Source organism: Pterocles gutturalis, unplaced genomic scaffold, assembly GCF_000699245.1.
Source record: "Pterocles gutturalis isolate BGI_N339 unplaced genomic scaffold, ASM69924v1 scaffold5683, whole genome shotgun sequence".
NCBI classification, from domain to species: Eukaryota; Metazoa; Chordata; class Aves; order Pterocliformes; family Pteroclidae; genus Pterocles; species Pterocles gutturalis.
The window spans coordinates 8,086-35,252 of NW_010120336.1; the positions used below are offsets into that span (position 1 = coordinate 8,086).

At 41.7% G+C, this 27,167-nt stretch overlaps 1 protein-coding gene across 1 annotated transcript in view; it reads left to right on the top strand.

Moving 5' to 3' along the window:
• Nucleotides 1–8,851, top strand: part of LOC104464217 (nucleolar protein 4-like) — a gene marked incomplete at its 5' end in the record, with an annotated part of 10,401 nt that extends 1,550 nt beyond the window's left edge. The window contains 2 exons of the mRNA XM_010076863.1: nt 2,188–2,268; nt 8,473–8,851. Of these exons, the coding sequence (XP_010075165.1) occupies nt 2,188–2,268; nt 8,473–8,666 (275 nt within the window). The remainder of the gene's footprint in view (nt 1–2,187; nt 2,269–8,472) is intronic.
• Nucleotides 8,852–27,167: the final 18,316 nt, after the last annotated feature.

The following is a 27,167-nucleotide window of genomic DNA, read 5'->3' on the forward strand; positions in this document are numbered from 1 at the left end:
AGTTGGCATGTGCTCTTTCACTCAACTAAGAGTAGGATTAAACTCCCCATGTGTTATTTGTCAGCAGAAGCCATCAGAATTGTCCAGTTTTACATAATCCTAAACTGTGAGGAATCACAATTGTTTTGTGTACTTTTTCGTCCCTTCGAACCTCTTGTAATAGGATACATTTTCCTAACTCCCATTTTTCAGTGAATTGTGGAATTTTTGCAAAAGTGTTCTATGTCACTTTAGCATGCAATTTTAAAAAATTACGTAAAAATTCAACATCATAAATTAGTATTGCTTTCTGATTAGAAGCGACATTTTCTTTGTACCTTTAACATAGAGGACTCCAGTGCTTTTTCACAGTTAAAGCTCAAGTTGGGCTTTGTAAGACAAGCAGTGGTTATTCGGGAACTGCCAGATGCTGCACAACTAACGCAGCCAGAGAACTGTGCAGTGCGCTGCATTTCCCTGTGTAGGATCGCTGGTGTGAAGGGACCAGTGGATGCTTACAGTTGCATTCTGACATATGCCCAAACATTTCTTCTTCCTTGCCTTTCCATGTTTGCACTGGAAAATTTTGTCTGTATGTCCTCTTATTTTGGAAGACTAGTAAACCATTGCGTCTCTTCCAGATAGTTGTGCATAGCTGGAGCATTGTGCAAAGGTGTCTGTCTTCCTTACAGGGATGCTACAGGATCCAAAGCACATGAGCTCTACGAAACAAAAGTCTATGTGCCAGCAGCTGGAAATCAATTGCTGATGCTAACAATCTAGATTTGTGACCCACCTGCCATTTCAGGAAAATCATTAGGAAAGTTGTGAAAAGGCAATGCCATCAATTTCTTAGTTTCATTGACACAAAAGCAGTCAGTACCCAATCTATTTATCTCTTGGCTATTGAGGGTAAACTGTTCTGTCTCCATTAGCTCGTTTCCCTCCAGGAGAAATGGGTGGACTTGAGGGCCAGTTCTTTGGGATCTGTTAGTCCTCTCTCATATGTCCATGGATATTTGCTTTTTCATTTGTAGACTAAGAAGAGTTGATGGAGTTGCAGTTGAGAAGGGTAACCATTGCCCTCCTGATAGACCTCACAGGACAGTTGTTTGCAATTGTTATTCCTTTGCAAGGACTCTTGTTCCAAACATATGAAAGGCTTTTACAATGGTTAACGAGTTCACCCTCTGGAGAACAAGATATTTGCTTGCTAATTGTTTTCAGGACCTAAGAAGTAATTTAAGATTGCATTTCCTTTTCAATTTAGTAACTCATCAAATGGTCTTGTCACATTTACAAATGTTCTTCTAGTGTAAAAATAAATATATACCTCAGTCAGGATGTGTGTATGAACAAATACAGTCTCGTTTTGTGTATCTGCTAAAAAAAAAAAAAAAACAAAAAAAAAAAAAACAGTTGCAAAAGCTAGCTAAAACCCTCTGCTTGAATACCTGTTTCTGGGGATAAGTCTTTGGCACATTGTCCTTGATTCTTGTAGACGTTAAAGGAGAGCTGCTCTTTGAGAAGGATGGATTGCCACAGCTCTCTTTTTTTAAGGCTACTGCAATTCCTGCTACAGAACTGAACAGCGAAGCTCCACTGTGGGGTAGCCCAGTGGGTGTGAACAAAATTTGCTTGCAAGCCTCCAGCTGGCCACAAAGCTTTCAGCTGGCCCTGCTCCATTACACCTGGACTGAGCTTGGAGGAATGCCCAGCTTGAGGGCAGGAGGGTGAGGACAGGAGACAGGCTGCTCTGTTGGGAGCAAAATCTCTTGCTGCCACCAGAAGCAGACAAAGTTCCTGCGTGCTGCCTGCACCTCTCCCAAAAGACTGGGATCGCCCTGTTTCCCCATATGTTTCTGTCCAGTGGGCCACCATCCATCCTCTACTGGTGACTGCCAGCTACCGGCACTATCTGAAGCCAGGGCAGGCTTGGTGGAGCCTTGCCACTTTGTTTCCTGAAGTCCATTTTCCCTAAGAGATGTGAAGAGTGTTTCTGTTGCCTTTGCTGGGTTTCCTGGGGATGATTTGGGGCTGTTTCTTCTGCGTTGTTGCCTCGTTTCGTAGGCAGAAAAGCCAGCTGTTTCCCTTTGTGTGTTTAACAAGAGAGGGTGTTTCAGACTTGATGGCAGACTGGCCATGCGGGACATGCCCTAGTGTCATGGTAAGACAAAGCAGCTGTTGTGTCTCTGTTTCTCTACACAGATCTGCAGCCTACCTCTACCACAGCCACGACTCAGCACTGCATCCCAGGCACCACAAACGTCCAGTCCCCTTCCAGCTCAGGTGAGTCCTCCTATGGAATCCAAATACATGCACACCACAAGCAAACCCTCAGCCCTGGCAGGCTTCTCTTTCAGCCTCCTCTCCCACAGACGGGCCTGCAGACTGTGACCAGCGGCCCCATGGTCCAGCCGGTAGCTGCCAGACTCCCACCACAACGCTTGCCTCTCCCCACTGCCTCCGTCCAGAGGCCCAGGAGGGCTGCGCACTCCGGCCATTCCCCACTTTAGCTGGGCCTCTAACCCATGTGCAGATCAGCCTTCCTGGTCCTTCAGCCTCCTGGTCCTTCAGGCAGTGCAGCCCTCCTGAAGACAACGGAGTAGCTGGGGGAGGCTCCCAGAGCCGCTGCTGTTGAGCCGCAGTGGTCAGCATGGCCATGCTGCTCTGGGGAAGGGAGATGACGGCCAAGCACTCTTGTCCATTTTGCATGTGGCAGTAGGGAGGGTGCCTCATTTCCACACCCTCACATTTGGTGAAGTTGTAACCTTCCCTAAAATCTTGGCATTTGCGTGATCAGTAGAGGCTTCTTGGCAATAAACTAGGGAAGAAAAAAAAGGTCCAGCTGAGAATATCCAGTATGCAGCTAATTCTTGAAGTGCTGACTGGCTTACCCACAGCATGGCTGGCCATGATGTAGGGGTTGAATGAGATTTTCCCTGTGGTTGCTCTCTCCAGCCATTTTTTATACCTCTGCTCTTGCACAGTCCTCTATGTTCTCAGTGCTACCCTAATAACATCAAAGTGGAGAGAGAAAGGAAAGACAAAACAGCTTGTCTCTAATGCAGCTGGAGCCTGGGGCATGAGACAGAACAAGAGTGATAGAGTTAGGAACCTAGGAAAATGTGTTTAGTCCCATTTAAAAAAGGCAAATTGTGGGGTTGGGAGTATTTAAATGGCTTGACCTATGTTGTGGCAAAAGTGAGAATTTCTCGCTGGGAGGTATTGTCTGAATTCTATATTAAGATCATCCCCACGTTCCTGTTCCCCTTCTCTTCAAATTATTGGACATATGACATATGCAAGTGTTAGCCTGCTCCCACCGTAGGAACGGAGATGAAATGTCTGCAGATAGATTGGGCAGTACCCTGCTTTTCTACCTTTGTTCAGCTCAGGACACAGCCATGATAGCAGATTAATTACATGGCATACACCTCACTTCAATGGCTATCTGCTATCATGGACAGGAAACATGACTGGGGGACCTCACATAATCCTTTCATCGCAAGCCAGTGTGTTTGCTGATGGTTGAAAATGCATGATGGTCTGTGGCTATAGGCATTTCCGTGTTTTCACATCTCTTTCCTTAGGCAACACAGCTGTTTCTTCTGCTGTCTAAACTAGCTGAAGATGTGCTTCCCAGAGGGAAAGGTGTAGAAGGGAGAAAGAAGCTTAAAAGGTCCTATTCATTAATCCCTGTTTTCTTGATCTGAGATCTCCTGGCACTTAATAGTTTTAGGCATATCTGCTCTCTGAAGGCAGGAGGAAAAGAAACAATGCATGATATCACAATAAAACATTCTTGCAGTAATAAGTACATCTGATCTGGGAAAAGTAGCATACTTTGATAGTTGTTTCTATTTAGTTTTACTGGAGTAAAGGAGACTCTAGTAAATATTCACTTGTAAAGCCACTCAGGAGACAAAAAGTTGAGAGGAGAATAGGTACAATAGAAAACATACACAAGAGAAATTTCAAAGCATGGGCAAATGTATTTCTCCATAAATAAGTGTCACTGCTTTTTACATCTTTGCTGATGAAAAAGGTTGCTTGACTATTAATGAAAATGCACAAGCAGAGATGCTTAAACACATATAGCTTTTTAATCTCTTTTTTATTCTAAATTATTATCTGCAGTAGTGATAATCATTTTGAGAGTCATTGGCACATTTATTATTCTTTCAGTAGTTGTTAATTATAAGAGTGGTAGCTACCCAGTGACAGCATACAATTCTTAAGGGATTTTTTTGCTGAGACAGTTGATAGTGTCTAAGCAATCAGTAACAGCACATCTACATCTGACCCATATTTTGGCATTTGATATAAATCATGTTGCTAATGAGTAGTGCATGAGGCAATAACGAGTTCCATTTCAGTTTTGCAATTTACAGAAGAGCCATTTGTCCCACAGTGTATTTAATGGCAGATGTTCCCAGTGGCTAATTTGATAAATGATTGTCTAGCACATGAAGAGTGGGTTTTCAGAATTCTCATATCCAGCTTGTGGTTCCAACAAGAACCATTTCACCTCACAGGGGAAATTAGGTCTACGTAACTGGACTGAGGTGGGAAATCAAAAAAATTCCAGTGTTAAAGTGTCAATCAAGTGACCTCAGCAAGAGGCAGAGGACCAATATTCCAGTCTTCTGAAGAAGTACAAAAGAAAGGATCTGTCTCAGCAATTTTTTAACCCATTGTTTAAGAATGTTGTGCTGTTACAAAAACATGGGAGGTGACAATTGTGAGTTATAATAGTATGCACTAAGAGAAATAAAGAAAAATAAATATTCTGTCTTCATCTCTGTAATATGTACTTAATCTTTGCTTGCACGCTGTCACAGGTATTATGGAACCTGATGATGTTTGCAATCAAGACTTTTAGTTGTCCTGAAGTACTCCAGGATAGGAAAAAATATGCTAAAATGTGCAGTATCACGTTAAAGGAACCTGACACTGCAACATTCATTGCAAAAATATTCAGATTTCCCTCTGTATAAGGATACACTTCCTTGTTCCTGTGAAGACTGGCAGTTTAATAAATAATGTTCTGTACATTAAGGAAATAGTTATATTTATATTTAGGACAGTTATTAAAAGAAGTTATGGTGAAGCCATTCAGCTTTCTCTGGATTCAGTGATCTGTAGTGATGGCTTCTGGAGATATAGGTACATGAAGAATCTATCTTTAGCCAGCTCTTTTAAGCCATCATAATATCTGTGATTTATTTGTCTGGTTAAAGAAATATGGTGGATATTTAGCAGTAAGATTTAGGTTCCTGTGTTTCAATAGTTGAGCTGCATAAAATTACCAAGGAAAAATCTACACTGTAAGAAAACGATGCATTTGTTCCTTCTTTTCTGAATGACCAGGTATGACTGATGAAGCTACTGATAATTCAGAGCATTTTTAGCATATAGCAGTCTGGACAACCTTTAAGAATCAGTAATGCTGCCAGTGAGTGTCCTGGGGCTGGTCTCTGAGTGGGATATTCTCCCAGATATACAGCTTGGGCTGTCATAGGCAATCTTTAGATGTAAGGTACAGGGGTCACATAATGTGATTAAAAGAACTAAAGTCCTTATCCCCACAACAGGCATGGCTTGTTCTTTTTCTGTTCAGCTGTCTGACAGCACATGCAGCTTCCCTTCCTGAAAAGGCACAGTTGTACCCATGTCCCGAAACCATAGCCTTGAACATACTGTGTGTGTGTATTTCTTTGCTTTTTTGCTCAGGGGACTTTTCTTTGAGGGGAAGGAGGACAGCACTGTTACTTAAGTACAAAGCTGGAGTTGGGAAATGAAGGAAAATCCTGTTTTCCTGCTATGTTTGAAGTAGCTGGAGTAAGTTAAAATCTGAGATTCCTCTTTTCCTTTGTATACAGGAGCTCCGTATACAAGAGAAGTCTCCCAGAAGAAGAGGGGTTCTGGGTCCTGATGGTTCCTTGGGTGTGCAGACTGCAGATTTGCACTTGCACAAAACTTTATCTCCAGTACCTTCAGGGATTCAAAGATATATATATATTCTGAAGAGTTAAAAAACTTTCCTTATGATAGTTAATCAGGACATCTAGGAATACAGGGCCAGATCTGCAGTTTGTGTGAATCACTGTGACTGCATAGACTTGTGAGGAGTTACACTGATTTATTCATGCTGGACATCTGGTCTTCTCCTAGTTTTTCTTTCAGAGTGCTGCTTTTACTTTGTGTCAATTTTTGTAAGGAAGACCTTAGAGATGTAAGTATTTTCTACTTGGGAGTGAAATAAACATAATCTCCTGTTCAACCACTTAAAAATCTAGATTACCAAGGAGAAAAGCCCTTCAGTTTCATTTCAGAAAAAGACGTGGTCTGCCACAGGGGCTCTGTTTTGCCATATATTGTGTGTGTGTTTTTGACTGTGACGTGAATGAGAGTCAAGGAAAGAACGTAAAAGTTAAAGTAGGTTCATATGGAGCACAGTGCCCTCAATATGTCAGTGGTAGCTTTTGCACTACTGCCTCAATAAATATAGAAGCCTTTAATGGCTTCTTAAAACCATTCAGTCCAGCTGGCTTTATGATTTGTGTATCCTTCTTCTCTGTGCTGGGTTAAGATCTTACTTAGAAATATCCTCTGAGCTTCTTCACACTGTGATCATTTTCCTGCAGCGTGCGGTCACACCGAAACAAATTCACTGAGCTAATTGTCCTTTTATTTATCCTTTGTATGCTGGAAGTCATTTAAAAGTCAGTTCATTTATGCTAGTGTAAAGCTGCATAATACCGTTGTAAGGCTAAGTGCTGCTCATGCTAGTTGCATAGCAGGAAATAAGATCTAACAGGATCCTTTCTGTTTGAGTAGTTTCTTTTCATAGTTTCTTTTCATAGTCCCAGCTCTGCTTTCATTCACTCAAGGGAAGATTTTCATTAACTTCAGTGAGTGTCAAGGCAATCTCCACATTCTTTGCAGTCTCAGCTGTATGTCTGCATGAATATAAAAGAAAGATAAAATAAGTAAGTTTTATGATCAGCTCTTCTGCTTCTGGAAATCAGTACATCTCTTTCCATTAGTGCTTAAGTTAGCAAGTCTGGTTTTGAATCTTGTGATTCTGGTGGGATTATTTAGGAGAACCTCTGGCATATGAATTGGTGTGTTCTGTAATTCTACAGTTGAATATGATAAATTTTAAAATTATTCCAGTCTTTTTAGGAAGCAAGGTCCATCCAATGAACCAATGCTGAGAAACCTTGTCATTGACATGCATTGTCCAGATGAAATTGAATAGTGACGTTTTTCTCATAGGAAAGCAAGATGCATTGCTTTGGATAACTTGATCTCAATTTCAAGGAGAGTATTAAGACTGGGATCAGGCTAGGCTGATCTTCTGCCTGCCAGAAGTATGGATTTGCTACACTGTCAAAATGAACGAGCAGTATTTTTACAGGTTTGCACATAGTAAACTGCTTGATAGGTGTAATTGCCATCTGTATCCTTCTGTTTAAAAAAAGTCCTCAGTCCAGTTCTACCTGTCCACATTTACATTCCAGGAAGAAAAAAAATGTGTTGTGTTAAGTGGAAAACCCAAACACCTCATCAAAGCATCATGCATCTTAGCTGATTAATAACTGGTCAAACAACCAGGGCAATTCCATAGAAAGCCTCTCTTCATGATGGCAGATGGTTTTCCTGATCGTGGTAACCTGCAGGTTGCCCTCAGGAGTGCTGTCTTCTGCACACAACATACGTGGTCTTGAGACTATTCCATGATGAAAAGTGCCAAGCATATTGGTATAAGCAGCCAGGGCAACACAGTGATTGCTGCAGATGCTCCTGTCAGTGTTCAGGCCTTACAAGATCCTTGCTATATATTGCCAGCTGTATGCAGCCCCCGCAGATGGTAGCGTACTCCTCACTGTAGCAGCCGGATTGTCACCAGCCTAATCTCATTCATGACCAGTGATTTACATATGTGATCACATGGCGTCAGGGCTAGTCAAGTGAATGACCATTTATCTGTGTCTGTAAGGGATACACAATCTGGCTGCATGCTGATTGAAGCATAAAACACGAAAACAGATATTCTAGAGAACATAAATTTGATATTCTGTGATAAAAACTGCAAGTGTGCAGATTGCCGTGAAGGCTATGATGGCAGCTGGGGCTGGAGATGAACCTGCTGCCTGCTCACCAGCAGCAGATCCCAGGGCAGTGTTGGGGTGCAAGTTGCTTGCACTGTTGGGATGCCCCCTCCAGAGACTGATTTTCTGCTGGGAGTGGACTTGCCCCTCGTGTTATGTAAGTAGAATGTAAAGGATATCTGTCATATATAAACATAAATCGCTGTGGTTCCTGTCGAGGCAGCTGGTAACTGAACAATTGCTTGTTTCTGCTACTTCTCACTGGCACTCAGCTGAGAGCAGATTTTGCTACTCTGTGCTGGTAGCTACAAACCTGTGAAATGTCTCTGGCAGCGGATCTGAAGCTTCTTTTCTTTTCCTTTGTTATCTGCAGGTCCGACAGATCTCAGTATGAAGAGGCAATTAGCAACCAGCTCTGGATCCTCCAGTAGTTCAAGCTCTAGACCCCAGCTGAGTCCAACTGAAATAAATGCAGTGAGGCAGCTTGTGGCAGGGTATCGAGAGTCAGCTGCATTTTTATTGCGTTCTGCAGACGAACTGGAAAACCTTATTTTGCAGCAGAACTGAGTCACATGTCCTTCACACCGGCCTGGTCTTATCTCGGAGTTTCCACTAATGACATTTTGATTTCCCAGAGCACACACTTCAGTTACTGCACAGTCTTTTAGGAGAGTTAATTACCATAATGCCACACTGTTCTTGATCCATAAAGTGATGTGTTAAGGTGCTTCAAGTGAACTTCAACCTCGGGTGTGTCCAGCCTATTGCTTTTGTTTTAGTGTGTCAGCGTAAATATCGAAAAAGTGGCTAGAAATTAACTCGTTCTAACAAGTGGAGGAAACAGAAGATGCTGTGATGGTTTAAAAAAAAAATGGTTCAAGATCCAAGTGCAATATTAGTGGAATGTGATATTGACTCATTGGACTTAAAGCTGCAGTATATGGCAAAACGTTGCCAAATGTCCTGTTGCTACAGGGCACAATTGCAATTAAAAGGATCTTGTATTTTAAAAAAATGTAATTTTTATAAAAAACAAAACAAAAGATTTTTGTTTTCATTCAAGATTTTTCATTTTTACTTTGGTAAACTTTTTCACTGGTCCTGAAAACGTTTTGAGGAGCTATTGTAAGTCCCCCCTTCCTCTCTTGAACCCCTGACTGTGCCCTTCTCCCTGACTTCATATTCTTTCTACAACGAGTAACTCTTGATGCTGGATAATTCTTCCCCCATGTACTGTAAATTGTCATCTATGGAATACCTTCCAAAGGAAGCATGCATTTCCTGCACTCATACCATTCTCAACTGCATTCTGTAATATATTGCAGCTTTATTAGCAATTAATAAAGAGTTGAGGGTTTTTTAAAAAAGACATATCATTGAGGGAAAAAAAAAGATAAATTGATTTCTTACGGTGAGCTCATCTAACTCCATGATCACTGCTGCTGCCCTGTACAAGTCCCTCTAGTTGTGATTGGATGGAGATGATGAATGTTAAGAGGTTGCAAGTGACAATCTGAAAATTTGCACTCTTGTGTGTATTTATTTTGTGTTCCTTAATTTAAACAAAATTCTTACGGAGGAAGGTCATTGACACTTCTGGTATGATTTGTGTAATTCCCAGGCCTAGCTAAAAACTGTACAAATCTGTAAATGGATGCAGCTGCAACTATAATAAAACTCTTCTTTCCCTTCCCCCACTCTTCCCCAACCCCTCTATTTCTTATTTTATAATATTGATTACACATTAATGGTGTTTTCTTTGTGCACTACGGCAGGCTTATTTTTAAGTATATAGAAAAAAAAGTACCTTAGTTTATGCTTACTGTACTATCTGTTCTGTTGTTTAGCTTTTGTTGAATAACAAGTTTCTTGTGCATTCTTAAATTTGCCTTATTTCATGTACAAAATTTTATGTAATTCCATTTTTGACAATGAGTTTAAGGCATCAGTGATATTTTATATCTACTTGTTACATATAGTTTTCCAAGTAATGACTGTGATTGTGACCAAGTAATGTGCACTTTTTCTTGTAACTGTGGACATTGCTATGCTTTTTTTTTCTCTAGTGTTTCTAGGATTACTGTTGCTTACAGTTATGTAAAAGAAAAAGAACTTTTGTGATACTGTTGGTGAATATTAATGTGAAAAAGCCTATGAAATATGAGTATTTTGGAGGTACATAGATACACAAACATCTCTAAATTGTGGACTGATGTTCACATATTTAAATGAGAATTCAAAACCTGAGGGCTGGAATCATTTCCTCTGTTTTGTTTGGGTAAATAAACAGATTTCTGTGTTTAAATACATGACTGTGAAACATTATAACATTTAAATTGACATAGTACTTAAAGATATCAATATTAGTCTCTTTTAATAGGAAAAAGGGACTTCTAGACCAATTAATGCAGACACCCAAACCTCATTTCTCAAAATTATTGAGTAAAAGCAGTAGGCTGATGTAGCTGGAGCTTTTTTTTAATGAAGAATTTCCTCAATAAGAGCAGAAGTGGGTGGTCCATAAATCATGAGATCCCAGCCACTAGCATTTTATAATTTTCTGTTGGCTGGAGGAAACACGATTTTATCACTCTACATTTATTCCTAAAAACCTATTGGATGTCTTTTTAAAGGCACTTACTCTTGGATATGAGAATATTGTTGCAAATTCTTATTAGTTGCAAGCTGTCACTTGAGAGATGCATTTGCTCCTTACATCTTCTCACCGTGCCAGTGAAAGCCTGTAGCTTATCTGTACCATAGATGTGTGGTTCCCTCAGCTTTTGTCTCACCAGGTGTTCGAAAGTCTGTTGGGACCAAGTGCCTTCTTCTCCTCTTCCACTTTCAAATATCTACAGCTTCTTCTGTCTCTGGCATGCCAGGAGGGGATGAAGCAGATACCTTGTGCCAGGTCACTGTCTTGTCCTCATTCGAAGAAAAGCTCTGGCATACATTTTCCACAGAGAGGAAGAATGACAACTATACCTAGGTTTCAAAGCTTTCTTAGTCCTGTTTTGCAGAGCAGTGTGCCTCAAACTTGCAAGTAGCCAGTGACCAGTAGTTTGTCTAAGCAGCTGTTTGCCAGCCAGAAATGCTTCTCAGATGGGCAGCCTTACTGCTTTCAAGCGGTCTTGATAAATCCAGGTAAGGACAAGAGGCTAGAGGATGAGGAGGTGAGAGATTTACTTCAGTGTTCTACCCTCTGAGTCATCTTCCCCCCAATTACTCCTTCTCTTGAGGGAGAATTAGGAAAGTTGAGGGTCATCATATGACCTTCAAGGCCTATGGCCAATCTCCCCTTTTTTCTGCTCTACCCCCAGCCTACCTTGATAGTTCTCCAAGTATGTCGTCTTCTGCACATACATCCTCTTCTTCTGTCTGCCTTCTCTGAAATATTTAGGGCCTTCTTCAATTGTAGGAGCAATTTATGTCCTTCGCTAAAGGACATCAAAAAAGCTTGTACAGATGCTTAGCTTTCAGTCTTCAAGTGGTTTATCTGTGCCAGATTCCAGCAGACTGATGGGGTTTCCACTCTATAGCTGTTCCCTCTCAGTGCTGGGTTTATTCATCTCTTCTTTGGAAGAATCATAGATTCAACTCTAGTTTAAACTTCCTTCTCTTCTGAGAGGGCACTGAAATTCAGTTCATAAACCTCAGTCCACTTTGTGCATGCAAATCTAGATCCAAGCATCGCAATTAAATTTTCCCTCTTGGGTCTAGTCTCAGAGCCACCTACTCTCTGCCTGCCTTGAACCTCCTAAGGCAATAAAGGCACAGGGGGAGAAGAGCTTGCTCCAGCTGTAGACTAAGTCAGGTATCCAGAAATAACTTAAGAGTTACTTCTTTTTCTTATCCACTTCTTCTGTAATCAATGCCTGATGATGTCAGCCTAAATATTGCTGTTAGGATAAGGCCAGTCTCTTCCAGCATGGGCATGTCTCCTAAGTATGACTGCTTGAGGCTGCCTTCAGAAAAGCATTATCCTTATATCCAGTATCTTTATTATACCAGTACTTCAAGTTGACGGATGTCTCACTACAGAACCTTATCTATGTGGACTGGCAGGTGCTGGTCTTCCTTGACATAGCCTCACATCTTCTTAACCATCCTGGAGTCCTACAAGACCTTCAGTCTTCAGGGGGTTGCTGGAAAGGGAGGGATGGTGGGAGAATGTCCTATAATGTCCCTAAATTCCCATCCAGAGTTAAGTACCAAACTTGGTCGTGATCTCAGTGGGTTGAGTGTCTCCAGGCTTACATCCACACTGGGAAGACAAGTCCATTCTTTATTAGAAGATTTATCCATTCTTCTCTCTTCTCCCCCTGATTTCCAGGGTGGTTTCCATCGATGGAGCAAGCTACTGTGGACAATAGCTTTAGACCTTCGGTTGTGGGAGTGGACAATCCGACCAGTTTAGCAACTAACCAGATTTTTTTACTGCTTTCGATGTCAGCTGGGAAAATGGAGTCAGAACACATGAAAAGAGATCGGGGGTCAAAGGTTTTCTTCCAGATTGGCACCTTGCTGCCTGTCATCAAAGGAGAACATCACCATATCAGCTATGTTATCAAAAGTTACAGAAAACCAGTACATAGGTAAGCAAGTATTTGACAGTTCAAAAGCTGCCGGTCCTGTATGGAGAATGAATTTTCTGAATGAGGAAAAGCAAATGAACATGTACATGATTGTAGCTATAAAACTAATTGGAAAACGGAGTTATACTGAAGGGACTGGATATTCTTGCTGTAACGACCTGAGTCCCTGCTGAATACAGTTTAAGTGGAGGTAAGTTTTGTTGGTAAAACTCCATCAAAATAAGGAACAATTTAATTTCTCTCAAGTTTCTAGCACTGTGTTAAAAACTTCCCATAAATTTGTTAAAACTCCTCTGAATTTGGGTTTGAGCAGCTTGTGAGGCATTCATAAGGAAGACATTTTTTTCCACAGGAAAAAAAAGCTGATCTCAGCAGACCCTGGAGTCAGGATCTAGCCCTGACTCCAGCCACTGTTGAAAAACAGTTACCAGCACATGAAAATGAGTAGTGAAATAGTGGCACAACTCAAGCAATGCCACACAGATGGTTACCCTGGCTTGGATAATAAATAAAACAGAAAAAGGAGTAGCAGATAGAGCAGATCAGAAGAACTGAGTAAGCATATAGCGATGCTTTCTAAATGCACGTCCATGGCCTACAACCATTGGAGGCTGCAGTGGGTTGTCCCTGGCTGGCAGGGAAGAGCCAACCCTGTCAATCGCTCACTCCCTGCAGCAGCATGGGGGAGAGAATCGGAAGGGCCAAAAAGCAAGGGAAAAATTGGGTCAAGTTTAATAAGAGAAGAATAAAAAAGGAAAAAGTGGTGCGAAGGCACTCACTCACCACCTCCCACCAGCAGACTGATGCCTAGCCAGTCCCCTAGCAATGGCTACTTTCGACACACACTCCATCCCAGCTCCCCCCATGTTTTATTGCTGAGAATGATGTCATTTGGTATGGTTTATCATTAAAAAAGTTATCAGGCACAACAGGCAAATGAGTTGCTTGAGGCCATGCAACCTATGAATGCTCAAGCCAGGTCTGCTGACTCCTTTCCAATGTCCTGCCCCAGTAAACTGCGCTCCGGATGTGCCAGCTGTGGTATGTAAATTCCAAAAACTGGATCCTCTTTCTCTGCTAAGCTGTCCTCAGGACTGGATCAAATGCTGGGGAAGAGGGCGCAGAAATGTTTTTTTTTTTTACTTTAACCCAAATAACCTCCTTAAATCTCTTTTTCACCACTGGAAAAAGGAGCACAAAGGAACTGGAAAGGCTGTAAAATTAATAACTGCTTATGAATAGAAACTTTATGTTATGCCACCTAATTCAGTTATTTTCTCCAACTGTGGAGAAAGATATTTTAAGCAAAGTATCTTTGTTCCCTTTTCTAATAATGACTGGAAACACGATGGAAAAGAGTTCTAATTATTCTGACAATATATATGTAATTTGTTTTGTAAGTACACCTTTGCTGTGGTAAGCCAACTGTAAAATTATGGTGTAAGGAGAGCTGGGAGAAGGATCCAGTCTACCAAGTGCACACAGGTAGGATTGTCCTCATTTTCCGTGAGAGTCTAGGCAACCCAACCTTTGCCTCAGCAGGGGGGTGGATCACCGTAGCTAATTAAAAAGAAACCATGTTGCTGAATTTTCAAGGTTTTCTAGCAAATAGTTTTAATTGAAGTTTTTTCCTAATGCTCCCCTGGAAACTTTAATCAGATCATTTTCCCCTTTTCCCTGCAAGGCTACTGTTTTGTTATTGTAGTGTTGCTAATCAGTTCTTTCCTGGTTTCTTTTTTGTGCTCAGTCACAACACAGTGAAGCACTCGTGGCAGGAAAAGCACTAGGACAAACTGGAAAAATAGAAAGGATAATTATTATTAATTTTTCAAACATGTCTCTGTTTAGCTGTTTAAATTAATTTTATTTGTGGTTGCAAACTCAGAGTGCTTTAGCACTACAAGCTTGACCTATTTATTTCCTCTCACATTCTGTAGCAGGGAGAGAAGGATTTGCTAGGTGGAGGAATAGCTTCTAGCTGAGAAAAGCTCTTACTGCCCTAGCCAGCAGGCAGCCTTGTTGCTGTTCATTGCTGCCCCTGATATTTGAAAATTACAAGCTACAAGGCATGCTTAACTCGCAGATCTGTTCTCTAGTAATTAGAGGCACAGGCTAATTTTTTTTTTAATGTCTTTGTCCAATCTTATTTATTTTATTTTCAGTGCAAACATTAAACTATAAAGAAAAACAAACAAAAAAATTATAGATTTAATATAAATCTTTAATAGCCAGCTTACAATTAAGGTCTACATTCAGAAAACTTCAATAGTCAGTGGTAAAGTACAATATCATATGATTGCTCCAATTTAAAAATCATTATTAAACGTGGTTTTTTTTACTGTATATGGAGTACAGATTTCCCTGCTGTGTGAGGAAACCTCTACAGTGGAAGTCCACGCTCTTCTTTGGACTAGGGTGTCAAAGAAGGTGGCACACGACTGTCTATTTTCCCCAATGAGTTCTTTGTCACCCTATTACCTTAAAAACATTGCTGATGAAGGGCTTGAAATCACACTCAATTTAGAAACTACCACATGCTTATTGACTGAAGCTCAATGGTTTGAACATCAAATATTTTAGATCCTAGTAGACTCATAGAATGGTTTGGGTTAGAAGGTGCCTTTAAAGATCATTGAGTTCCAAGCCCCCTGCCATGGGCAGGGACACCCTCCACTAGCCCAGGTTGCTCAAAGCCTCATCCAGCCTGGCCTTGAACCCCTCCAGGGATGGGGCATCCACAGCTTCTCTGGGCAACCTGTTGCAGTGTCTCACTACTCTCCCAGTCAAAAATTTATTTCTTATGTCCAGTCTAAATCTATCCTCTTTCAGTTTAAAACTGTTGCCCCTTGTCCTGTCACTACAGGCCTTGGTAAAATGTGTCTTCCTCTCTTTCTTATATATTGCAAAGCTGCATTAAGCTCTCCCCAGCGTCTTCTCTTCTCCAGGCTGAACAACCCCAACTCTCTCAGCCTGTCCTCTTGTGGGAGGTGCTCCAGCCCTCTGACCACTTTTGTGGCTCTCCTCTGGACTCGCTCCAACAGGTCCACGTCCTTTTTATGTTGGAGTCCCCAGAGCCGGATACAGTACTCCAGGCGGGGTCTCACGAGAGCAGAGTAGAGGGGGAGAATCACCTCCCTCGGTGTGCTGGTCACACTTATAGAATCACAGAATCATAGAATAGTTTGAGTTGGAAGGAACCATGGATGTTATCTAGTCCACCCCCCCTGCAGTAAGCACTTCTTTTGATGCAGCCCAGGACATGGTTGGCTTTCTGGACTGTGAGCACACATTGCTGGCTCATGTCCAATTTTTCATCCACTAGTATGCCCAAGTCCTTCTCTGCTCTCAATCTATTCATCCCCCTCACTGTACTGGTGTTGGGATTGCCCTGACCCATGTTCAGGACCTTGCACTTGGCCTTGTTGAACTTCATGAGGTTTGCATGGGCCCACCTCTCCAGCCTGTCATGATCCCTCTGGATGGCATCCCACAGGTACCAATGTCTTGACCCATTACCACAGTATGCATGGCAGTGTGCTGTTATCATTCCTGTAGGATGCTATAGAAAAGCTCTCATTGCTGATGGCCTTTTGGCCTTTGGTCATTGCATTTGTAATATTTTTGAGCTGAAGAGTTTGTGGAAAATCTCTGTGAAATGCTATAGCTCAGGCATTGTGGGCAGTTTGGGGATGTTTCATCAGTAGTTTAGAAAACCTTCCAGCAGCAGTTTCTTGTATCACTATCACTGGGACTTCATACTGATATTTTAGAACTGGAAAGAGAATTCCGTTGTCAATTGGGAGAGAAATGTGGTTATTAGCTGTCACTCATCATCCTAGGTGTTACAATTTTATGATGTAAAGAAGTGAAAATGCATCTTCTTTGGTTAAAAAGGGCCATTTGGCCATCCTAGTTACTATAAAAGACTATAAAGTATTTTTTTTTTCTATAGAGGAGAATGAGAATACTAACAGGGATACTGATTTTTTTATTAGCCCTCTATTGCTCCCCACCAATAAGAAGATGTCATTGTTATGGTAATACAGTGTGAATGACACAATGCAATGAAAGAAATCAGTAGGCATTAGGTGCCCCAATGAGCACCAAGCCCTGAAAGGACTCTGCAGATCCAGATCTGTTTCTATTAAGTTACTTGAGTCAAGACTCAGCTTGACACATTTTGAGTGGGCACAGTCTACTTTTCAACATTTTGTTTACTAAATTTATATTACTGAACTATTAGAAAGACTTACCTACAATTCAAACATTCCAGATCCTGTCCCAGGCTGTGAATAACAGCTATTGGAGCCTCTCTTGAGTGGGAAAAAAGATGGCACTTGTCGAACAGAGAGCAGCTCTCAGGCTAAGAGCTTAGAAAATCTTTATAAAAATAAGAAGCATTCACCTAAGCCATAGCTTTACCCAGTTCAGGCTTTGTCAAACCTCACAAACAGGATGCCCGTACCACAAGGTGGAATTTCAGTTGTAACTGCAACTAAAACATTAAGAAAGATATTCAGTTAAAACAACCACATCATTTACCTGGATAAAGTGCGGAGTTGATTACACGTCTCTCATGATAATAGTTCTTCCAGTGATCACAGACAAGCTGGGAGGTCCATAGCAAACTCTCTGTCTATATGTTTGTTTCTAGAAAGCTGACAGCTCTAAGATGAAGGTAAAAAGCTCTTTCTTCATCAACTGATTCTCCTCCAGTTCAAAAAAGGGTAAGCATTTGGTTTGGGTGCCAGGCACCCTGTCTTCATCCACTGAAACCTGCACCCTAATTTACTAATGTTATTTAGTTCCCAAGTAATAGACCCTGTGTGAACACAAATAAAGTGGTTGTTATTCGTGACAAGCAGGTATGCTGTGGGAGCTTCTCCTTGTGAATATTTCACTGTTGTTCCATGTGAGAATATTGCTTTGAAGCCAAAGTTGAGACAAGTGAAAAATTAGCAGCAGCTGTTTTGAAAATAGGTCCCTGGGAAGGCATCCAGAAGAGTATCTGCTTTTCTATGTTTGAGAAACACTTGGGTAATTAGGAATAGGATTTAAGGCAAGTATTGCTAAGACTGGCTCCTGTGTCACTGTCTTCTCTTTTCCCAAAGTGCACTTAAAGTAAGTGTATTTGCAGTAGGAATTCAACAGAGACCAAACTTCTCTCAAAAGTATTTTGAGATACCAAAATAATGTAGTGATCTTGTCTCATTTCCTTCAAGAGTGACAATGTGACATGGTGGAGGTGTGCTGTGTAAAACCCACACTTGTCAAACTAAAGAAGTTTCACTAACAATTAAGCAGTCTTGACTCTGTTCTGTGGTCGGCAGTGCTTATTGCAGCCTTGTGTTCCATCCAACACTCAAGCAAGGCTTGTGTGATGAGCCCCTCCAAGCCAGAGACGCAGGAGGTCTCTGTGTGGGTAGCTGGTGGGTTTGAGCTGAAGAGCTCAGTCAAGCCTTTGCCTGACTAGAGGTCACTCATGGGCTTCCAGTGGGTAGCCCTGTACACCCCCATGGTGCCTTCTCCTCATGCTGTATTTGTTCTCACACTCTCGTTTGGCTCATTTAAAATAGTTAGAATGTATTTACATGGTCTTTGGAGCTCAGAGCAAGAACTTTGTGGAGAACATGAAGCAAGGGTAGACAAAAGAGGGCTTATACATTTCTAATAAGATATTACATCCCACCATGGAACAGCCCCTTTCATGTAACATGGTGCGTTTTTGTTTGTTTGTTTGTTTGTTTTCAACCACAGTCCTTAAAGGGCTAAGATAAATACAAAAGAAAAAAAAAAAAACAAACCCCAAACTAAAACCATTTTAACAGCTGCTTTTATTGGGAGTAGGAGACGTATTCAGGTGAAGACATCAGGCCAGCATTTGGGTCAAACTTAAAAACACTGCTACTTTTTTTTCCTCTTAAATTGTAACATGTGGTACAGGCAAAGCCTTGAAAACTACACACCCTGTCTGGTGTTCATACCCTCAGCTTGCATGGACATCTGTGAGAGCTGATGGCACCTGATCCTCTGGAGGCTGCATGTGGGGAAGGTGACCGAACGCATGTGTTGTCCTGTGATTTGCAGCAGCTCATCTCTGGGAATACAGGTGAGCCAATGCTAAAACATTTCCCCCACTCTGGAATGTGGATATTAACATGACATTCTTTCATGCTTATTTAAAGTACTTTTATGTTTCATCATCCTCCTAGAAGGAGGGAGAGCAAGGAAGAAGGGAGACATGCAGTTATAGTCATACTTTGCTGTGATGTTTGTACCTACATTTATAACCACAACTTCACTGGGGCACAGTAACATTATTGACCAGGGGTGATCCTAGTTAGCTCAGCCACCTGACTGGCCATCTGACACATTACCATTATTCTTAATTAATTTCTCAGCCCAGACAGCTCTTTGTTTGTTTGTTTGCTTTGGTTTTGTTTTGTTTTGTTTTGTTTTTCTGGAAGGTTGAAACTAGGTTCATCACAAAAATGGACACGACTGTGAGTGTGCTTTGATGTATGACAAAAACATCTACGCAGGCTGTTCTTAGATGTAGCAAATGTGTGTGGCATTCGTTTAGAATCTCTTTCTTCAAAGGAGAGGTTACCACGAATTTCCGCAGAGGATGTCACTCCTCGGTTACTTACCTACTCCATTATTGGTGTGTCCCACTGAAGGACAGGTACCGTTCCTAGGACAAGGGAAATGGGTATATTATACAAGCACTAAAAAAAAGATACAGGATAGTGATAAATGTTTATTTGCAGCACACCCAAAACAAGGAGATTAATGTCTACGTGGTATCATCTAGCAAAATTAACCACCCCTTTAACCACTGACTTCCAATAATTCAAATAAAATTCCATAATTAGTAGTGTTCATTTAACCACTTTGTCTCCTACCACACCAAGAATTTTCACAGGTTGCTGTATCATGACACCTACTGGTAGAGACAACCAAAATAAACAGATACAGCTCTTTCTGAAAGATGACATAGATGTTCCTGTCTATACTGGGATTTCTGTTTCACATTGAAGTGATTTCTGAAGTACCTTCACACGGGCAGTGCAGTCACTGCGGCTTGGGAAGGGGTGGGGAGGAAAGGGAGGTGGTCTGTTCAAACACAAGTGTCTGCAAGGGGCAGGCGCACCCCAAATTATTGTGTCCCAGGTAAGTATTGAGTACTCAGCTCTTGTGCCCTGGAGTCCAGACGAGCCACTTCATTTTGAGTTTTAGCTTCATTTGAAGCTATATTTCATTTCTGGTTTGTCCTAGTCAAGAGTGTAGAGAGATCATGTAAAAGATACCATCCTTACCTGAAAAATGTGGGTGCTGCTTTAGCCTAGGTTTTTGGAAAGCAATAGCTCATCACTGAGAAGCAGCTTTAACAGGCATGTTCTGCATGGGCTGCTGTAGGCAGGCTTGAATTTCTTTTAACTGTTGTCATGCAACAATTGATGGACTGTTCTGAAGACACTAGGGATGGTTTGAAGGTGCTGTGAAGAGAAGCAGTGGAACTGAGCTTTAAACCCTTTTGCATACTTGTCATTGTCAAGGGGCGCTTTTTTTGACTTACAGACCTTCTCACCTTATACCATCTGTCCTTTGTCGGGGCAAAAATACCCATATGAACAAATACACAAGACAGATTTGTGTGAACTATATTAAGGCACTGTGGGTTGAAATTAAAATACTGTATTTTATCATACCACTCCATCAATGAGTGCAGAATTTTCCAAAATGTTCCTAAAACAAGAAAATTTTTGGCATATTCACAAAAATAAAGCATTTTTCCACTTCTCAGTGTTGAATCCCTTAGACTCTGACCCTTTCAGCCCTTTTATTCGAACTCAAGCCCACACTCAAACTTCTGTTACCACCTTGAAAGCCACCTGCTTTGCTAATTTCCATGTTTGACAGCACACTGGCAGCACTTACGTTCCTCAGGATATGGTTTACCAGTGAGCTATTATATATGTCTACTCAAGCTTTTGAGATCTACTCTAGGTTTTCTTCTCTTATTAAACTACCGTAACAATGTCAGTTATCAAATTGTCATCCCTGTTAAGTTCTTCCACTGTGCGTAAATCCATTTTCACACTGCACAAGGCAGAATAAAGCAGCTTTTCCAGCAGTTTACAAGTGTCATGTCTGGCCAATACTTCAGCTGCATAAACCATCTTTTGTCATACAAATATGAATGGGACCTTAGGTATATGTAGGGAAAAAAAAAAAGACGGTAAGGATGCCAGCATTTCTCATTTGTTTTTTGGTCTTTCCTTCTAGGCAGAAGGAGCAAAACGAAAGGAGTTTTTCCCTATTGCAGCTTCTAAAGAAGTAAAACAGATGGCACAGTTTCCCAGGAGCAAAACTACCTTTTGCTTTAACTTATTGTGAAAACTCTAGTTTGATATGTCAAAATATTTTTTTCCATGTGACCATCCCTTTGAAAGCTGTGATGGCATTTTGGCTGCATTCAGTTGGATTTCACCTGGAACTGTTTTTCTCTGGGTGTTTTCGTATCAGCTGGAGAGGGTCCTAAGCAAAGAGCCCACAGCTTTGTCAGGGAGATCCCAATTTTGCGGTTAAATCCATTTTTAGTGAAGCCACGTTGCCTCACTGGTTTGTGCACAAGAAAAAAAAAAAACAAACCACACTTTCCTCACCTGTATTTTCTTTTTGCAAATAAGGTCTTGCTCTTGGATGTTCTTTCCAACAGCAAATTGCCTCTCACCTGAGGTAAGACAGTGGCAGGAGCCTTCGTGTTAGATCAGCTTCTCCTGAGACCTTTAACTGATGTATTGACTGTGCTTTGCAGCCAACAGAGGCTGAGCTGGGAAATTTGCCTCCTAAATCCTTGCAGAAAGAGACTGGGTTTTTTTCCATTAATTTACATCAGATAAGGTGATATCTAAGATATGTTTTTCCTTGCAAAAAGCTTAATTGGGTAATTATAGCCGCAACGCCACTTCCACTGTCATCTTCCCTGCTGGGTAAAGTTTTGTGCCAGTTCACACAGACAAGTTACTTAACAGGGAGTACCTATCCAAAAACCAGCTTTTCAGCTATTTTGAGGTCATGAGGAACCTTTCCCAATGCCACCCCTTTCAGCAGTGCTATTTGCAAGCTCAGAAGATGGCCTGCAAGTCCAGTGAACTGACCGTTCAATACCATCCACATCCCCATGGACTGGCATCACACTGCCAAACCTTAGCAAAAAAGACAGCTGCCTCTTCAGATGTCCTGAGGGCCTTCTGAGTGTGGAGCAGAGCACCTGCCTGGACGTGGTGGTGGAAACAGATCCAGGTATTAACAACCACTACACACAATAAAAGAAAACAAATTCTATTTACACATCTACACTTAACCATGTGTAAAGACTGCAGGCTGCATTTATATTTAGAATCATAGAATCATAGAATGGTTTGGCTTGGAAGGGACTTTAAAGATCATCGAGTTCCAACCCCCCTGCCATGGGCAGGGGCACCCTCCACTAGCCCAGGTTGCTCAAAGCCTCATCCAGCCTGGCCTTGAACCCCTCTAGGGATGGGGCATCCACAGCTTCTCTGGACAACCACTAATATAATATCTAATCTAAATAATATCTATAGTAGCTAATGCAATATCTAATCTTGACTATCTATACTATCTAATCTAAATCTACTCTCTTTCAGTTTAAAACTGTTATTTTGAAACCATTATATTCGATTCACTAGCCCTCCCTCTTCTTGCTAAGGTTTTCTCTTTATAAGGTTAGTGACTTAGGGGCTCAAATCTGACCAAATGCACACTACTACCGTGCTCCCCTTCCCCTTCTGTCCCCTATGTCAGGGGCAAGGGGGAGGGCAAAGGGACCTTAGGAGAGAGGTTTAGTTCTGGGAGCCCCACCTGCTTTTTCTAGGCATGTGGAAACTGTGTCCTTAGAGATCCCAAGCTCCTGATACAGCAGCCAATTTTTCACCTCCGTTCAGGCAATCAAAATCTTAAGCTTATCCTGAACACACAAAATCTGGCGTTTCTTTTCTTTGTGTGCCATTGTGTGTAAGAGGAAAGAGCGTGGATCAACAGATGCCTTTAGTGAACACAGTCAATCGGCTTAAGAATGTAATCATCTAGAAAAAGGAAGGGAGGCAAAATTGCTCTCACTTGCTGCTAATAAACTTACAGCATTAAGCAACAGTGGGAGACAGGCTTTTGTTCACTTTAAGTGAGCATTTGGCTCTCTGTGTGCCTTACACTGTGGCAACACTGTACACTGAGAAGGGCTCTCACAATGGAGCAAACTTGGAGGAGATATTTATTCAATGTGCTACTTACTCTGCCATTCATTTCCAGTGTCCCTGCTAGTTCGGTGAACATTAGCACTTGAATAAAGCTTCCCTGTCCTCTACCATCTAATTCTGCATTGTTAGGCCCAATCCAGTGGTTTTGTTTCTTGGATTTTAGGGGGGTGAGTTCTTTTTCAAACAGCAGCTGGTTGGTTTTGGCACAGTAATTACTGTTGTGTCATGAATTCAGCATAATGGTGGCACTGCAGGACGCAGCAGACAGGCTGTGAGGCAGCAAGCCCTTGCTTAAACAAAAGAGAGCTTTGGTAATGAGTATTATCGGCCAGGAAAGCTATTAAAAAATATTTGCAACAAAGTATGGGCTCAGTTACCTGACAAATATCTTATTTTAACATACCCTTCCCTTTAAATATGTTATTTCTCTTAGCTTATTTGGGATTGTGGGGTTTGGGGGGTTTAGCTGAGTTTACTTCTCATGTAGCAAGCACTAGGAAGGATGCCAGAGTCCTGTTCACACCCAGAAGAGAACATTAGTTCAGACTTCTGCATTTCCCAATGCGACTAAGGACCAATGGAGCTAGTACTTACCTCTCTTTGTTTCCTTTCTGAGACCTTTAAGGAGGTTACCAGCGTTGCCAGTAAGTGTGATGTCCATGGTAATTTGCAAGAATGGAGAAAAATCACTTTAAATAGACACTGAATAGTTACCTGAATGTTGTTCCCTTTTTCAGTATTGCTGACATTCTGGGATGACACAAGACAACCAAGGCTAAGACAACTGATCAAGCCACGACAAAAAGAAAATTTCAATATACAAGTACAAGACATGAAAAACCAAAGCCAACATGCAAAATGAAAAATATTCCTCACTAAAACAACAACTCTATGTTCAGCTAGTGACTATTGCTAGTTGTTTCTAGGAGGAACCCCAAATCCAATGAGTTTTCTACGTACTTTACAAACTAAGCAAATATAAAAATAGCTCTGTAGCCATCCACATTGTAGAAATGATGATTGCACCAAAGCACTTGACTTGGGAGCAAAACAAACTGCCTTTCCTATATAGAATGAAAGAAGCAATATTTTCCTGTACAGAAAAGGAGGAATATTTTAGCATTTCAGTGGACAAAGATTCCTAGAGTCTAGTTTATCATTTACATTCCTTCTTTCTCTTATACTATCGCTTGTAACATCATCAATAATTGAGGAGCTTGCAATGACAGCCTATTAAGATTCAGTTAAGCATCTGTTTCTCTGCTCCTCTGAACCAGCTCCTGCACTCCACGCTGTATACACTGCACTTGGGATTGTTAAAAGCATTTAACAACAAGCGTTCAGTGTAATCCAGCGGCATCAAGTGTATCCAAGATGCTGGAATGGGCCCAAAGAAGGCTCAGTGTGGTACCTCAGATAATGTCAGATCCTACGAGTGGGTGAACACCGACTTTAGCTGTAACTTTAGCAGTGTTTTGCCCTGTGTGCTGAGAAAGTCTTCCCTGGGCAGGTCAGAAGTCACGGCACACCTCCAGTGCCCAAAGGGTGACTGCAAAGGCAGCAACCAAACACTTCCCGTTTGAGTTCCTGCTGGCCACTCAGTGCTGGCCAGGCTAGCCCTGCAGAGGCAAGGGGGACAGGCAACCCACCCACCCACCAACAGTGTTGTGCTGGAGATCACCCCACGAGGGACACAGCAAAGGTAATGGCCTGCGGGAGCTTGGGGAAGGGGCAACAGCATCGCACTTTCCCTTGCGAAGTCTTGACTTCTCTTCCCTGAGAATTAAGTTGCTGATGTCTCGCTGGAGCAGGGGTTCAGCCCAGAAGTTTGGCACGTAGTCTGAGATCCTGGACTGGAGGGGACAGCCTGAGTCTGCAGAGCCATTCAAGGAAGGAATGAAGAACAGCCTTTACGCCTGACAGTTACGTGCTTCCCTCGTACAGTAATACCAGAAACATGTCATGGGAAGATTTAAATAGAAAGTGTTCCATTTGATGGGATTGTGGTCACCGTACTGTGGATCTCTTTAGCAGCATAAAGTGTACATTTGAAGCACTGCCCCTTTGCCTTAAACTTCTGGCTCTTTTTTTTTTTGCTAGTAACTTAATGGTGGGCACTTTTTTTTCCAAGGGGGAAATGATCTGCAGCACATAGACACTTTGATGTGCTGACAAGCCTCCTCGCTTCCCATTCTTTTTGATGCCCTTCTTTCCAAGACACAATCATGCACCGAAGCATTTACACGCTTGTGATGAGCTGCCCTACGTACCTCCTCCTCTCCCCTCTGGAGTCCCAGCACCCTGCGGCTGGCTCCAGGTCCTCTGGCAATGGCATGCCTGAAGAAGGGGCTTCCCATGAGCTGCATGTGCTTTGTGTTGGTCACAGTGATCAGCAAAGCCCCAGCAGGTGACATTTGCCATTTCCAGCGGTGATGCCATTGTGTCTCTTTTTAGGCTCGGTTTTGCATCTGTTGAAATCTTTGTACTCACTTCAGTGGGAGCAGATTTGACCATTGGACAAGGCATGACTACATTGGGTGTTTTTAGTGATTCAAAGACTTCCTTCTTGACAACATGTAGTTTACCCTCCAACAGCTTTCATTTGAGACCTCCTCTGATTACTCTTCTGATTTTACTTTAATTTTCCTTGTTGACCTCTGTTATTCTTTGCTTTGATACATCATCTACTTCCAAAGTTTTTCTGTCCTGCTGCCCGTTTTATTTTTGTCTTTTATCTCATGCCAGCAACTGCATTTCCTTGGCCTTTACACAGAAGTTCACCTGATGGCTCTATTTCAGAATGCTACTTTGAACTTTGCTTAAGAAATAAAAATGTCACAATTCACAGCATTTGCTAGCAGTTACTACTGCTACTGGTACCTAGTGTAACACAGTTATTTCTCCCCTTAAGAGCTACCAGCAATGGACCCTAGCATCCCACTGAGTTGCTGGCTTCTTATGGGTTAGCTTCTCTGATCCATCATAATTCATGTGTTGCCCATCTTTCAGTTGAAATCTTGTCTCATTGCCCGTGTCACTGCCACAACAAGCGAAGAGATCATGTGCTAGAGGGCAATTATTAGCACGACTTTTCTCGATTAAAACTAAAAAAGTGATTCAAAAAGCCTTTTTTATTATTTTAAGTGTTTCTTTTTTTTAAACTCTAGAAATCGGAGTTTCATGGATGAATGACAGAGCAGTATTTCTGAAATGTAGTAATCTGCACATTATCCTGTGATGGTCCTGTAGGAGCTACCTTAATCACAAATGGTGCATATTAATGAAGATCCTCACCAGATGAAAGAGAATGTTAAAGAGTAGACGAAGCTTGATGGAATTAACACAACCAACTTTGAGTTGTGCTCAGATTGAGTCAAACAGCTTCCAGCTACATTTCTGCAAGAGAGGGAAGGGGAAATCCCAAGATGTCAGATTCTGTGCAGAGCAAAGCCCTCTCTAAATAAAGAAATAAATCATTTATGTACAGTATTCACTAAAAACTCCAGGGGGCAAGAGACTGCAGGTTTTCTTTTCAATAAGGAAGAAAAATGTATATATAATAATTGCTGCTGTAAACATACACAATACATAGAAAGTGAGTCTGGATAAGAGTCATTCCCTTCCCCATGAATGAAAGTGGCTAATTTACTCCTGGGATACTCATCTGCTAATTGTATTGGGCTTGTCTTGTTGCAAAACAAAAGGAATCTATAACTTTATCTTGTAATTTGTGAATCTCTACTGTTCGGCTGAACAGTTCAAAACGCACAATTACCCATGCTAGCAGGGATGTGCACACAGCCCATCTGCCTAAATATGAGAAGTGGTCACAGTGTGTACCCAGAGTTGCGAACAGAACTGGTTGGATGGGGTCTGCAGGAGCCAGGGTAGGTTGCTGTGCTGCAGCGCTGTCACTGTTGTTGAACTCATTGCTTCAGCAAGGTCAGCGATTTAAGCAACCGTTGCCACAACCACATTCTGAGTAAGATTTTTGCTTTTCTTTCCAAAACAAAACACAACTCAGAACAGCAATCTGGTGACTGTCTCAGGCTTCATAAAGCAGGCCACCCGTCTATGTGCTTAAGCACACAAGAGAAATAAACTCTTACGATCTGATATACAGCAATTAATTGAAAACCATTCTACGTATTGGTTCCCCCTCCTCATGTTCTGGTTGTTGTTACTTG